Source organism: Zalophus californianus, chromosome 6 (genome assembly GCF_009762305.2).
Source record: "Zalophus californianus isolate mZalCal1 chromosome 6, mZalCal1.pri.v2, whole genome shotgun sequence".
In the NCBI taxonomy this organism is placed as follows: Eukaryota; Metazoa; Chordata; class Mammalia; order Carnivora; family Otariidae; genus Zalophus; species Zalophus californianus.
The window spans coordinates 86,222,194-86,235,810 of NC_045600.1; the positions used below are offsets into that span (position 1 = coordinate 86,222,194).

General features: G+C 44.8%; 1 protein-coding gene across 3 annotated transcripts in view; it reads right to left on the reverse strand.

Moving 5' to 3' along the window:
* Positions 1-49: 49 nt before the first annotated feature.
* SPG11 (SPG11 vesicle trafficking associated, spatacsin) overlaps positions 50-13,617 on the reverse strand; it is an 82,091-nt gene continuing 68,523 nt past the window's right edge. The window contains exons 31-40 of one of the 3 annotated variants that reach the window (XM_027570146.2): positions 7,851-7,990; positions 6,730-6,928; positions 6,210-6,347; positions 5,150-5,283; positions 4,389-4,496; positions 2,735-2,993; positions 2,204-2,292; positions 1,858-2,013; positions 984-1,135; positions 50-517 (exon numbers count right to left, since the gene is read on the reverse strand). In XM_027570146.2, the coding sequence (XP_027425947.1) occupies positions 337-517; positions 984-1,135; positions 1,858-2,013; positions 2,204-2,292; positions 2,735-2,993; positions 4,389-4,496; positions 5,150-5,283; positions 6,210-6,347; positions 6,730-6,928; positions 7,851-7,990 (1,556 nt within the window). In that variant the 3' untranslated portion in view covers positions 50-336. Of the gene's footprint in view, positions 518-983; positions 1,136-1,857; positions 2,014-2,203; positions 2,293-2,734; positions 2,994-4,388; positions 4,497-5,149; positions 5,322-6,209; positions 6,348-6,729; positions 6,929-7,850; positions 7,991-13,617 lie in introns of those variants that run through there. The other 2 variants (XM_027570147.1, XR_003515691.1) reach the window with 2 other exon arrangements.

A 13,617-nucleotide genomic window follows, 5' to 3' on the forward strand; every position in this document is an offset into this window, starting at 1 on the left:
AGGCACAGGTATTCTTTAATCAATATTGTATCTCTAAACAGAAGCCAGCCTTCAGGAAGATGGAGCTTTTGATCTTAATACCAATATCTGTATAAAGTGGTATGGATGAACAAGCACTTTTAAATAATTTCCTCGTGAAAATTCTCTCATTCTTTACCCACTATTCACAAAGGACTGGTTATGGTCAGTCCCGGGGTTTTACAACTTGGAAGACAAATATCCCCGACGCATTATTCTACTCTGATCGCAAACATCTGTCGGCAGCTCATCTCAGTTCAAGACAGCAGACACCCAGGTCATCTCAGCGATACCCACCCTCCTCTCATCTGAACCCACCTAACCTGCTAGCATGTCCTTCAGACAGCAGCCAGTCTGAGGGTCCTTCAGCAACACATTTACAATGTCACAAAATTTGTGTTCATACGCAAGCGTGTAATACAGGTAGACGTCTTCACAGTACGTGAGTAGCTTCTTCAGGTTTTTCACAGCTGTGTCCGCCGGCTGCTGCCGTTTACATCTAGACAAACAGAAGAACCTGCGGGTTAAGCTACTGTGTCAGGAGTGAGGACTGCACTCTGACACAGCTCTTTACAGAGGAGAGGATCCTGGAATTTGAGAAATTATCTAAGACTAGACTTAGGGGATACCAGGTAAGATAAACATGGAAATTATGTCATTAAAAATGTTACCTTCATGCTCGCCTTAGCTGGAATTAGGGCAGTACTCCCAAGGGGGCCCCTAAGGTTTAGGGCTGTTGGTACTTCAGGCAGGCTGAGTAGCTGTCCTCCCATTTTAAATACAGAGCACTGGGAGGATACTGTTCTCATTCATCTGTCTGCATAAATTTGTTAAACGATCTCTTGCTCTGGGGATTCTTGACATCTGTTTGCCATCTCAAGCAGAGGCAGCTACAGGCATGTTCTGGTTAGCCATAAAATTCTTACCCATGCCTTACCTCAAAGCAGAGGCATTTTAATACTTACTTTGTGGAAATCTCTTCAAATATACTAGATCTTAATAACTTTTGCTGCTTAAATTCTTCCAGGTAATTAAAGTCTCCTTTAAGAATCACTTGTTGGTAGAGGATTTCTGCCCAATCAGGAACAAAGTCATAGGCCTCAGCCACAATAGAAGCCTTAAAAGGAATAGAGGGAAAGATTCCATTTAGCCCTATTTGATGTAAAAGCAAAGGCAAGCTGTTTTAGAAAACAATACTGTACATTCACAGTGAATGTGGGCATCAACTATGTTGAAAGGCTCTATGTATTAGGGTTGGGGGAAAGTTTGGTGTTAGTCTGACATGTCTCTGCCCTTAAACCCCAAACATCTTGCAGTGTTTTTAATTTTCACAATGCATTAATAAAAACTGCTGAGAAACTATTTTTCCCAGTAACTCAACTGTGTAAGGAACAGGGAAAGGGCTGATTCCCTGGTAACCATTTCTCATTCAAGGGCTCAGAGCCAGCTTCCCAGAAGCCCTGACCCCCTCTGCTAACCCAGGTGCACCATCCTAGAAACACTGGGGCTAGGAGATGCTCGGCCCTCTGGCAGGTCTGCCCATCCAACCCCGGCTGTGTAAGGAGCAAGGCTGTCTCCCTGACTGTGGCCTCGCACACAGCATGAGGAACGGAGACTGCACCGCCTCACCATTCTCCAGCCTCTGTCCAAACAATATGTTCAGAGATACTGCCACAGAAGACAGTTTGGTTTCTCAGCTCAAGTTAAGCTTAGAATTGTCCTGGTTCTGTCACTAGCCTTGACACCTCAGGCAAGCCGCTCAACCATTGGGCCTCGTGAGAGGGACGGAGAGATGGAGAGAGGAGAGAGGATGCTGGCTAGATTTCCTTCCTTGCTTACCTGGTAGAAGCGAGGTAGAGTGATGAGACAGTCCATCAGCTGGTGGCGGCCCAGGTTGATGAGCATTGTGTTCTGGCCCGTGTTCAGAAAGTGAATCTGCAGTGTTATCAACTTGGTGAGCCGGTGACAGTGTAGGGCCTGTCGCACACAGGAGTCCTGAGGGACAAGGGTAGAGGAGGCACAGGTAGAAAGACTGTTGCCATCTCCCCTGTGAACCTTCCAGCAACTGAACTCACCCCTTCTGCCCCGAGTTGGCCCCTTCACTTGGAAGAGCCCAGGGACAAAATCAGATCGTACCACAGACGCCAAGCCCCAAGGCCGGGCTGAAATAGGGCTCTGCTGTTACCTTGGCGTAGCTCTCCGCTGCATCCAGCATCAGAGTCAGGGCTTTCAGCAGCAGCTGCTTCAGGTGGTGTCCGTCCTTGAGGCTGTCCTCTGTAGGAGAGAAAAGGAAACCTGATGGATGTGTGACTCCCGAGGCTGCTCCCATCCCACTCAGTAATGGCGGGCTGGACCGGAAACAAACCCGCTCACACCCAGAGGCAGGCACATCTCACTGGGGTAAAGGCTATCGGGCCTGAAGTGTGCATGCTCTGGTAGGCCTCCTTTAGTTCTCAGAAACATCAAGGCAGGCTGGCCCGGCCTCAGCAGACACACTGCTTCCCAGCGGATTACACCGTAGGTGCACGGACTGCAAACGGGGCAGGTGCCTTCCACATGCCGTCTGCTCAGCTGGGGCCCCATGGAGTGGCTGTTAGCAGCTGAAGTGGACAGTATTTAGTCTCCTGGGCTCTCACCCTTCTTAGCCCTAAGAACCTTGGCTGGCTGGCTGGCTGGCGGCACTGGCCCGGGGGGCACTGCTGTGACCTGTGCTCACCCCAGGGCTGGGACTCGATCAATTTCAGTTGGATGCAGGCAGCTGCCTCGTGGTTCTCCCCGATCTCCCGACACATGCTGAAGCACAGAGCAATCATGTTGTGCTTCTCGCTGTCCCCGGGGCGGCAACGTTTGATGTAGTCTAGGAGCGCCGTCTTCAGGGTGCCACTCTGCCCAGGAAAAAGGGTACTGAGGTCAACCGGTGACTGCAAGGCAGGCGTGACTGGCTGAGTCCCTTGGTTCTGAAAGTTCCTTAGAAACTCCCCCAAAAAAGAAGATAACCAAAAATGAATACAGAAATTGATGCTGCCCTGAGTATAAGAAAACAGGCACATCCTCTCTGCTGGTGGGAATGTGAATGGTAAAACCAGTCAGAAGGGAGAACCTAAAAGATGTGCACACGTGCCTTACTCTAGCAATTCCACGTCTAGGAATCGATCCCTTAAGAAATAAGCAGAAATGCCGAGATGCACATAACAAAGATATACTTTAATAGCAAACAATTAGAAATAATCCAGATATCCAAAACAAGGGTTAGGAGCATACCATGTAGTCATTAAAACCAGTGTTGATCTGGAAGATACTCATGACATGCTTATTAAGCAACTCATATCTACACAGCATGATAAAAGTTTTGCTAAAACTGTAAAAATGTATGTATCTATGTTTGTGGGTACCTGTGCATAGAAAGGGCCTGTACCAAATTGTTAGCAGTGGCTACCTCCAGATAGTCAATAGACAACAGAGGGCTTTTTTTCTGGGGCGTGCTGTTTTCCAAGTGTCTTTACACTAAATATGCATTACTTTTGTAATCAGAAAAAGAGTTATTAAAAGAATATTTACATGCAGAAACAAAAATGCCTCAGAAACGATCTGAAAAAACCTGGGGTATCCTGAAGGTGTACCTAGGTCCAGGACTTGCTCCTCTCCTGACAGTGGGGACTGGTTTGTCCCAAAACTAGCCCAGCACTGGTGAGAGTTTTTCTGCTTTGTCTCTTTAGTCCTGCTGGGCTGAGCTCAAGTCCCCAGAAGCCAAAAATGTGCCTCGGTTTTTAAATCTTCAGAGGTACAATAGGCTGAAGCAATGAATCAGCCAAATGAATGACTTGGAAACAGAGGCTCTGTAAATGACATGCCTGGTGTCACACAGCATGCTGCAGACAGACAGAGCCTGAAGGCCGGGCAAGTCTGGTCTTTGCTCCCAAGCCTCCTTTGCTTCCGACCCTCCTATGGGTCATCACCATAAATCTCACCATAAATCGCTCCACAGCTTTCCAGGCCTAGGCCTTGGCATTCACTCCCTAAGGCTTTCTCATGGTCCCCCGAAAACTCACCACTTCTGAGCTGCTTAATCCACTTCCACTGAGCTCACAGGGTTCTTGCCCCGCCAGAGCTGGCATTCAGACAGGTGACAGAGGCTGAGGTGCAAGTGCACTAACTCCCTTTGTTCATTATTTCACGTCTGTCAGAATAATCGCTAGCTGGTCTGAAGACAACCTGAAGCTACGGCTTACAGGGCGTGTCCTAGGGAGTTCTTTAATTCCCTCCCTCCATATCCAGGGCTCCACCCTGATTAGGATTATTCCCGAGAAGTCTGAGACTCCTAAATGTCCATAGTATATGCCATCCTGGAGCTCAAAATACCATACACCTACCGGATCCAACTTCTTCCTCATCAGCACTTCAAAGTAGTGCTTTTTATGCAGCAAGTCAAATATGTAGGTCATCTCGTTGTACCTTCCCATGCCAGTGAGGAGACGCACCTGGAAAGGGCAAAGGGCCACCTGCGTCAGCCTCAGATGGAGTTCTCTGAGCCAGCCCGCCACTACCCTTCTGTCTGGTTGCTTCCAGATGCCAAGCTCCAGGGGCAGAAGGGCTAATGCCAGGCTGCCATTCTTCACTCTCTCCCTTCCTTCCCATGGACCCAGCGGGGCCGCCGCCTCTGGAGGATTCAGGAAGGCTTGTCACTGGGACACGAGGGGAGGAGCTGTTGCCACCTCTGTCGTGTGTAAACGTCACTGTAAGTGCCGATGTGCCATCGGTGTCCAGGGGCTTGCTCAGCCACCAGGGGCGTGAGCCATCAGCTCATTTCAATTCAGAGATCACACTGAACCTTGTTTTGGGGGGAAATATAGCTGACTTAGCCCTCTAGAAAAACTAACTGCCCTGGCAAGGGGGTAGGCCAGCCCTGGAGCATGGCAGGGATCCTCTTGAGCTCTGCCTCTCTGGAGCAATCTCTGATTTTGACAGCAGTCATAACCTGGAGCAGAGGGTTGAGCTGCCCACCCAAGTAGGGAGTGGTATCCAGATGGGCAAATTCCCATCAGACCTCACCAACTCTGAACTGGCTGCCAGCCTATCTGTTCTCTCAGAACTTTCCTCAGAAAGGAGGGTAGGGGGTCAGGGGGTTACATACCATCAGCCCATACTCCTCATTGGGGGCCAAGTGTTTGTCCGTGAGCAGCCGGGCAGCTTGCAGGACTCGGATGATGCCCTCCATGTGGCATGTCAGCGTGAAGCAGTGATGGGCCAGGATCAGCAGCTCCGTGGCTGGGGAGGTGAGGCGGTGGTAAGACAGGATTGTGAACCTGGGCAGGAGGGGGAAGGGGCCTATACAGACAGCCTGTCTGAAGAAGTCCCCCCCACCAGTCCTCTGAGATCCTTGACCTCATTGGCTTTGGAGTGGAATTTGGCAATATACACATAAAACTTTAAAAATGGGTATACTCTTGAATCAGGAATTTATCTTAGGGACATAATCACGGATGGGCATATAAACTTGCCTGTAAGAATGTTTGTCACAGTGTTTGAAACAGCAGAAAACTGGAAGCCATCTTAAGGTCCCAAATTAGGGTATAAAAATTTTTAATTCTATTAAAATTACTGTGTAACCACTAAGAAGGATATATATAAGAATACTGTCATGGAAAAATGTTAATGACAGCCTGTTCATAAAGTAATTATAACAGTATACACAGGATAATGCCATTTTTGAAAAACTGAAGCCTACAGACTTGCATAGAAGATCAGAGGGATACATACTCCCGAATGCCTAGAATGAACTAGATATTGTGGAAAGCTAGCAGGCTTTGAAGTCACAGAGTCTGGGTTCCAGGAACTCCTTCGCCATATAACAGCTACAAGTTAATCAACTTCTCTGAGCTTCAGTTTCCTTCTAAAATGGGGATGGTGATCGCTACTTTGTAGGGTGAGGGAAGGGGAAGCAGCAGCTAATTGCCACAGGTTACCAGGTGTCTTCTTGTGCGATTCTGTAGTCAGGGCTGCTTTTCCACATTTGTTTTCTACATTTTCTTCAGTGAACTGCTGGCTCTCTACCAAGAATTTATTAACCATGCTGGAGGGGCAGGGATCCAGAGCAGGAACAAGGATCCAGAGTTTTGGAAAGGCTAACGCCAGGAGACTTCTTGGAGACCTCCGTGGGCTCCAAGCACGTAAGAAAATGGCCAAGAACTTACTGCAAGACAGTTCCCCATGGGGAACGGAGGAAATCTTGTCCAACAACTTCATGCCCACCAGCGTGCGGTCTTGACACAGCGTGGTCAGCTGAAGAAATGTCTGGCTTTCCTCCGCTGGGGTGAACATCTGCTTCTGTCCTGTATGTAGAGAGGGAGAAAGGTGCAGCTTTAACCTTGCGAGCTGAGAGCAAGGTTAGAGTCCTGGGCACCAGAAGGGGATGCCAAAGGAGCCGCCGGGGCAGCTCTCTGCTATGCTGAGCTCACGTTCCTCAGCCTAGTGTCACCTCACAGGTCGGCAGGAGCTCACCAGCTCAGAGAAAGGCCCGGCTGCTCTAAGCATAATCGTAAAACAATAAACAAAAAGCAACAACAACAATGCCATGTGTTCTCCCGACAAGTGCAACCTGGCAAGGCCAGAGGGCAGCGTGCAGGAGGCACAGGAGCATAACGCCCCACTCCTTACTGCTTGGAACTTGAGAATGTGGCCTGAGAGGCTGGGGAGGCTGGCTGGGTAGGGCACCTGTTCCCTCCGATGGGGTCAGCAGCTCCCGGGTCACCTCTTCAGCCACAAGTTCAGCCACCGTGTCCGGCGCGAGGCCCTGGGTACTGAGGAAAGCCTGGGCGCGCTTGCATCGGTCAGGCCGCTGAGAAGCCAAAACCGCCCGGAGCACTGCCTCGCCGTCCTGAGCGGCCACGTCTGTGTAGGGACAGCCCAGCTCCTGAGAGGAAAGCAAAGTCGGCCAAAGCTCCTGGGAGGAGCCCGGAAAAAGCCAGCAAAAGGCAGCCCTTTCTGAAATCCCACATGGACTGACTCTACTGTTTGCTGAGCTTAAAGATCCCTCACCTCACTAAGGAACCTTAGAAGCAGCAAGCACCGTTTTCTAGCCCTTTCTTTCACTTCACCAATGAGCTGAAGCCAAGCAAGAGAAAGGCTTATCTTCACGAGCCATCAGGTGACTTAACATCTTGTTGAACACCGAGCTTTTTAAATGCTATGAAATGTAAGAAAGTTGGATAAAAAGGCAAGAGCCCCTCCTCTACTGTCCCCATGGCTGCAGCAAAACCCTCCATTTCCAGAGAAGCCCTTCCAAAGGGCTTTAGTGCTTGGCATTATTTCTCTTGTGCTCTTCTGCTTCTTAGAGTCTATTATTTTTGCCCCTCAATCAGCACGAAGTCACAAACAATTCCTGGCTGCCCTGGTTCCTGTCTTTATAGTCCTCACATTCCATTTTATTTTATAACTTATTTTGGGCTCTCCCTCATAGAAGTCCCCCCAACAATCCTGCAGCTAACTAAGCTATCAGGAGCAGAAGGGACCTTTAGGGTTGCGTCATGTACAGAGGGAGAACCAGGAACCCGGAGGTGTGAAATGTCTTGCCCTCGCTTCTGGCTGGCTGGGCCACATCCAGGACTCAAAAGGCCCAGCACTTGGCCTGGCATCCTCCCCAGGATGTATTCTGGGATGCATCTGAAGTATTCCCAGGGATGCATTTACAGGGGCCAACATCCCAATGAGCGATCTGCTCCCACATCATGATTATCACGTGAAGGGCCAACTTGGCAGAATCCAAAATCTACCTCCAACTTCCTGCTCCAGCTCCCCCACCAGCTCCCCCGGGGACCCCACCCTTGGGCACGTACCTTGGCAAGTTCATACAGACACAGGACTTGCCGGCAGTAGCTCTTCCCGTGAAGGCATTTGCTTGTCAGAGTTTCCAGATTAGTCACCACTTCATCACTGGGGGGCAGCATCACAAACGAATGACTATCCAAACTTGAAGCTGGAAGCAGATGCAGGTCTGAGGGGGGCTTTAAGCTGGCAAGTGAAGGCTTCTCCCCAGCCCCCTATGACACTACCTCTCTGCTCACAGCTTCCTCCATTGCACCCCCAGGACTCCCCCCTGGATCTGGGCCCACTTCTGACCAGGCCCACACCCCACTTCAACTTACTTCATCGCCGTCTTCCAGGAAATCCCAGGCTACTTCAAAGGCCTCATAGGCTACAGAAGACTCCAAGCCACCTAATGAACACTCTAGATCATCACCAAAGATGTCTGCTAAACTCTCTTCCACATACCCTTCCCCTTTCTTCTGATACCACATGAGTCACCAGGTCTAGCTGACTGTGTCTCCGAAACACATCCCCGGTCACGGCCTCCATTACAGTGCTCATGACCCTGTGTGTGAGAGGCTGCGGCCGGCCCTTCCCTCTCCCCATGTCAATCTCCCACAGACTCAGGAGAATCTTTCCAAAATGCCCATCACAAAAACCAAGGCTCATCTGGATAGAGCCCTGAAAGGCATGATAAAAAAAATTAAAATCCATTCCTGATTTTAAAAAAAGAAAAAAGCTCCTAGCTGAAAACAGAAGAAAATGGTCTTAATTTGAGAAAGGGTTTCTATTAGGGAAAAAAAAGTAGAAAAGAGTATTTAGGTCACACTGTTCCTAATAACAAAAACAAAATTGAAGAATTTAAGTATGTATCAATAAAGTACTGTTAATAAAATTTTAATTTGAGTAAAATTATAATTTAAGTGTGTATCAATACGGCATTAAATAGTACATCCATACAGAATACTCTGCAGCCATTAAAAAGAATGAGGTCAGTATATGTGTACTGACAGGAAAAAATGTAGAATGATGATATAACTTTATTTTTGTAAAAAATAAAAGGGGTGTATGTGCGCATGTACATGTGTAAACCCACACAGAGAAAGTAACATGTACCAAGCATGTAAAAGACATTATTCGGGGGAACTTGGTGGGGGTGGTGTCGACTGGGTAGATGACTTTCACCTTGAACTTTAAGCACTTCTGTACTGTGATCTGTTACACTAAGCATGTAATACTTTTGCATTTAAGATATTACACATTAAAAAATATGCTTTAAAGACCAAAAAATAAATAGCAACTCAGACCATGTAATTCCCTGCTTAAAATCCTTCATTGGGGTTCCAGTTCTAGGGCAGGGAGAAGCAGCTCAGTACCCCTCTTACCGCTCACCCACTGGACTCGGGGGAAAACCCGGCACACAGCAGGCAGCACTAAATGACACAGATTATCATCTTTTCCCCTCTAGTAACCTCTAGCCTGAAACCCAAAACCAAGCACTAAGACTGACAGAGAGCATGCACTCCAGGAGCAGGAAAGGGAGCTCCTGATGCCCTTTCTCTCTCATCTCAGCTCCTAAGCAGCACCCAGGCTGTGGTGGGAGGGGCTGCAGCAGCAGCTGGTAAGATCCCAAACTCAGAGCGGAACCTTATTTTTAGATTCGAGGTACTCTGGTCCCAAGACGAGGCAGTGAACCCTTGTTTCCTTTCGCATTATCCTCCTGTCTGCTGGCCCAGGATGCGGGCGTGGTCAGGGAGGTGCTGACAGAATGAGGGAGCTAGGACTCCAGCTTTGGGCCAGAAGATTGAAAAGGGAAGCCTCAGGGAACCAGAAAATACTTGGGAGAGAGATTCAGAAAGTCACACAATAAAATTGTTTATAAACTCTAGGGCTCACTCCCAGGCTTTGCATATGGAGATCTGCTCCTAGTCAGCGTAGCAAGACCCTGAGGACCGAATTCACAGCCTACTACCCGGCTGCAGACTGATCTCAGGCTGTTGCATACACACACCGCTGAGGTGAACGGCACCACAAAGTCTTCGAAATCCGAACTGATAATAGAACCACAGTCTACAGAGAGTGGATTGGAACTTGTAGCCCACACCTAACCAGGTCAACTGCCTGCTGAAAAAATAAAAAAACACCATTCCTCATAAGATTTAAACAAGACCCAGAGTCTCATAACATACTATTCAAAATGTCCAGGATGCAACTCAAAATTACTCAGCATACAAAAATGCAGGAAAATCTCAATTCACACAGGAGAAAAAACAATCAACAGATGACACCTAGTACTAAAATGACGTAACTGTTGAAATTACCTGATAGTTTAAGGCAGCTTTTTTACAAATTGTTACAACAAACAATTATAAATGTTCTTGAGACAAACCGAAAAACAGAAAGTCTCAAAGAAACAGAAGGTATAAAGAAGAATAAAATGGAAATTTTGGAGGTGAAAATAACTGAAATTTTAAAATCACAAAAATAAACTCAATAGCAGTGTGCAAATACCAGAAGAGTCAATGAAATTGAAGATGAACAAATTATTCAATCTGAAAAAAAATCCAATCTGAACAAAGAGAAAAAAATTGAAAATAAAAATGGAATACAGTCTAAAGGAGACAGTAACAAAAGTTCCGTGATTTGGGTCACTGGAGTCCCAGAAGGAGAGGACTACAAGTATGGTGCTGAAAAAGGATTTGAAAACATAATGTCTGAAAACTACTTAAATTTGGTGAAACACATAAACCTGAACATTCAAGAACGTTCAGTGAACCCCAAACAGGATAAACCCAAAGAAATACATGCCCGTCAATGTATAATCAAAGTACTGAAGACTAAAGGTAGAAAAAACTGAAAGCAACCAGAGAAAAATGCATTATTGACAGGAGAAATGATTCAAATAACTGCAGATTATTCATCAGATACTATGAAGTTCAAAAGGAAGTTCTACAATATGTTTTAAGCACTGAAAGAAAATAATGAATTTTCTATATCCAGCAAATATCCTCCTCCAGGAGTGAAGGTGAAATAGACATTCTCAGATGAATAAAAACGATGAAGAAAAACTAAGAGAATGTGTAATTATAATTATTCTCTTGAGTTTTTAAAAATATGTTTTTTGGTTGAAAGTAAAAATTCTAGCATTGTTTGATGGGGTTTTCAGTGTTATGTAGATGTAATATAATAAGACGAGTAGGGGCGCCTGGGTGGCTCAGGTTGGCTAAGCGATGGACTCAGTTTCAGCTCAGGTCATGATCTCAGGGTTGTGAGAGCAAGTCCCCCATCAGGATCCCTGCTCGGCTCAGAGTCCGCTTGAGATTCTCTGCCTCTCCCTCTGCCCCCACCCCCCCAGCCTGTGCACATGAGCATGTACTCTCTTTCTCTAAAAAAAAGAAAAGAAAAGTAGGACATAAAGGAAAAGAAGTGACCTTATAGGCGGTAAGGTTTCTACATTCCAGCTGAGGTAGTAAAATACAGCTTTTAAGTAGGCTGTAAAAAGTTACAAAAGTTTAATGTAATCCATAAAGCAACCAATGAAAAAACTATGCAAAGATATATAGTCAAAATCAGAATAAATTAAAATGAAAGACGAAAAAATGTTCAAATAACCCAAAAGGCAGGAAAAAATGTTTCCTCAAAAACTATAAACTACCAAAACTCTTCAAAGATGAAAAAGATAACCTGATAAGTTGTATAACTAAGAAAGAAATTAAATTTGTAGTTTAAAGTCTTCCAAAACATAAATCTCCAGGTTCAGATTTTTTTTTTTAAGATTTTATTTATTTATTTGAGAGAGAGAGAATGAGAGACAGAGAGCACGAGAGGGAAGAGGGTCAGAGGGAGAAGCAGACTCCCTGCTGAGCAGGGAGCCCGATGTGGGACTCGATCCCGGGACTCCAGGATCATGACCTGAGCCGAAGGCAGTCGCTTAACCAGCTGAGCCACCCAGGTGCCCCTGGGTTCAGATAGTTTTACTAGTAAATTCTACTAAATAGCTAAAGAGGAAATAACACCAATTCCATTACAATGTCTTCCAAAGGAAAAAACAAAACAAAACAAAAACAGTAGAGGAAGGAGTGCTTTCCAACTCATGAAACCAGCATTATCCAGATACATAAACCAGACAAAGACAGTACAAAAAAAAGTACAGGTCAATATTCCTCATGAACATAAATGTAAAAATTTTCCAAGTAGAAAACTGATTATAGTAATGTATCTAAAGAATAATGCACTATGACCAAATGGGATTTATCTTGGGAAGACAAAGCTGGTTTAATATTTTAAAACTCAATTAATGTAATCTACCTAATGTAATCAATAGTCTAAAGAAAAAACCAACATGATCATATCAATAGATGCAGAAAAAAAATGACAAAATTCAACAACTGATTCATGATTAAAAAAAAAAAACTCTCACAAACTAGGAATAGAAGGGAACTTCCTCAACATGACAAAGCCTATCTTCAAAAAACCTACAGCTAATATCATACTTAACTATGAAAGACTGAATGCTTTCAAAGATAGTTTTTTCAACAAATGGTGCTGGGAAAACTGGACAGCTACGTGCATAAGAATGAAACTGGACCCTTTCTTACACCACACACAAAAATAAATTCACAATGGATTTAAGATCTAAATGTGACACCTGAAACCATAAAATTCCTAGAAGAAAACATAGGCAGTAATCTCTCTGACATCAGCTGTAAAAATAGTTTTCTACATAATGTCTCCTCAGGCAAGGGAGAAAAAGCAAAATTAAACTATTGAGACTACACCAAAATAAAAAGTTTTTACATAGTAAATGAAACCATAAACAAAAGACAGCCTGCTGAATGGGAGAAGATATTTGCAAATACATATCTGATATGGGGCTAATCTCCAAAATATATAAAGAACTTCTATAACTCAACACTAAAAAACCACAAATAATCCAACTAAAAAAATATTAAGACATGAACAGACATTTTTCCAAAGACATACAGATGGCCAAAGACACATGAAAAGATGCTCATCATCATCATCAACAGATACATGAAAAGATACTCATCATCAGGGAAATGCAAGCCAAAACCACAATGAGATATCACTTTACAATGGTCAGAATGCCTAAAATAAAAAACACAAGAAATAACAAGTGTTGGTGAGGAAAAGGAACCCTTGTGCACTCCTGGTGGTGTGCAAGCTGGTGCAGCCACTGTGGAAGACAGTATGGAGGTTCCTCAAAAAATTAAAAATAGATCTAACTTAAGATCCAATAATTCCACTAGTGGGTATTTACCCAAAGAATACAAAAACACTAATTCAAAAAGATATATGCACCCCTATGTTTATGGCAGCATTATTTACAATAATCAGGATATGGAACCAACCCAAGTGTCCATTTGTAGATGAATGGATAAACAAGATGTGGTATATATAGACAATGAAATATTACTCAGCCATAAGAAAGAATGAAATCTTGCCACTTGCAACAATATGGATGGACTTAGAGGGTATAATGCTAAGAAGTCAGTCAGAGAAAGAAATACTATACAATTTCACTCACATGGAATTTAAGAAACAAATGAACAAAGAAAAAAAGAGACAAACAAAAAACAGACTCTTAACTATACAGAACAAACTGGTGGTTACAAGAGGGGAGGTGGGTGGGGGGACAGATGAAATTGGTGAAGGCCATAAGAGTCCACTTATCCTGATGAGCAAAGAGTAATGTTTAAAAATGTTGAATCACCCTTACACCTAAAAGTATACTGTATGTTAATTATACTTGAATTAGAAAAAAAAAAAGAAGAC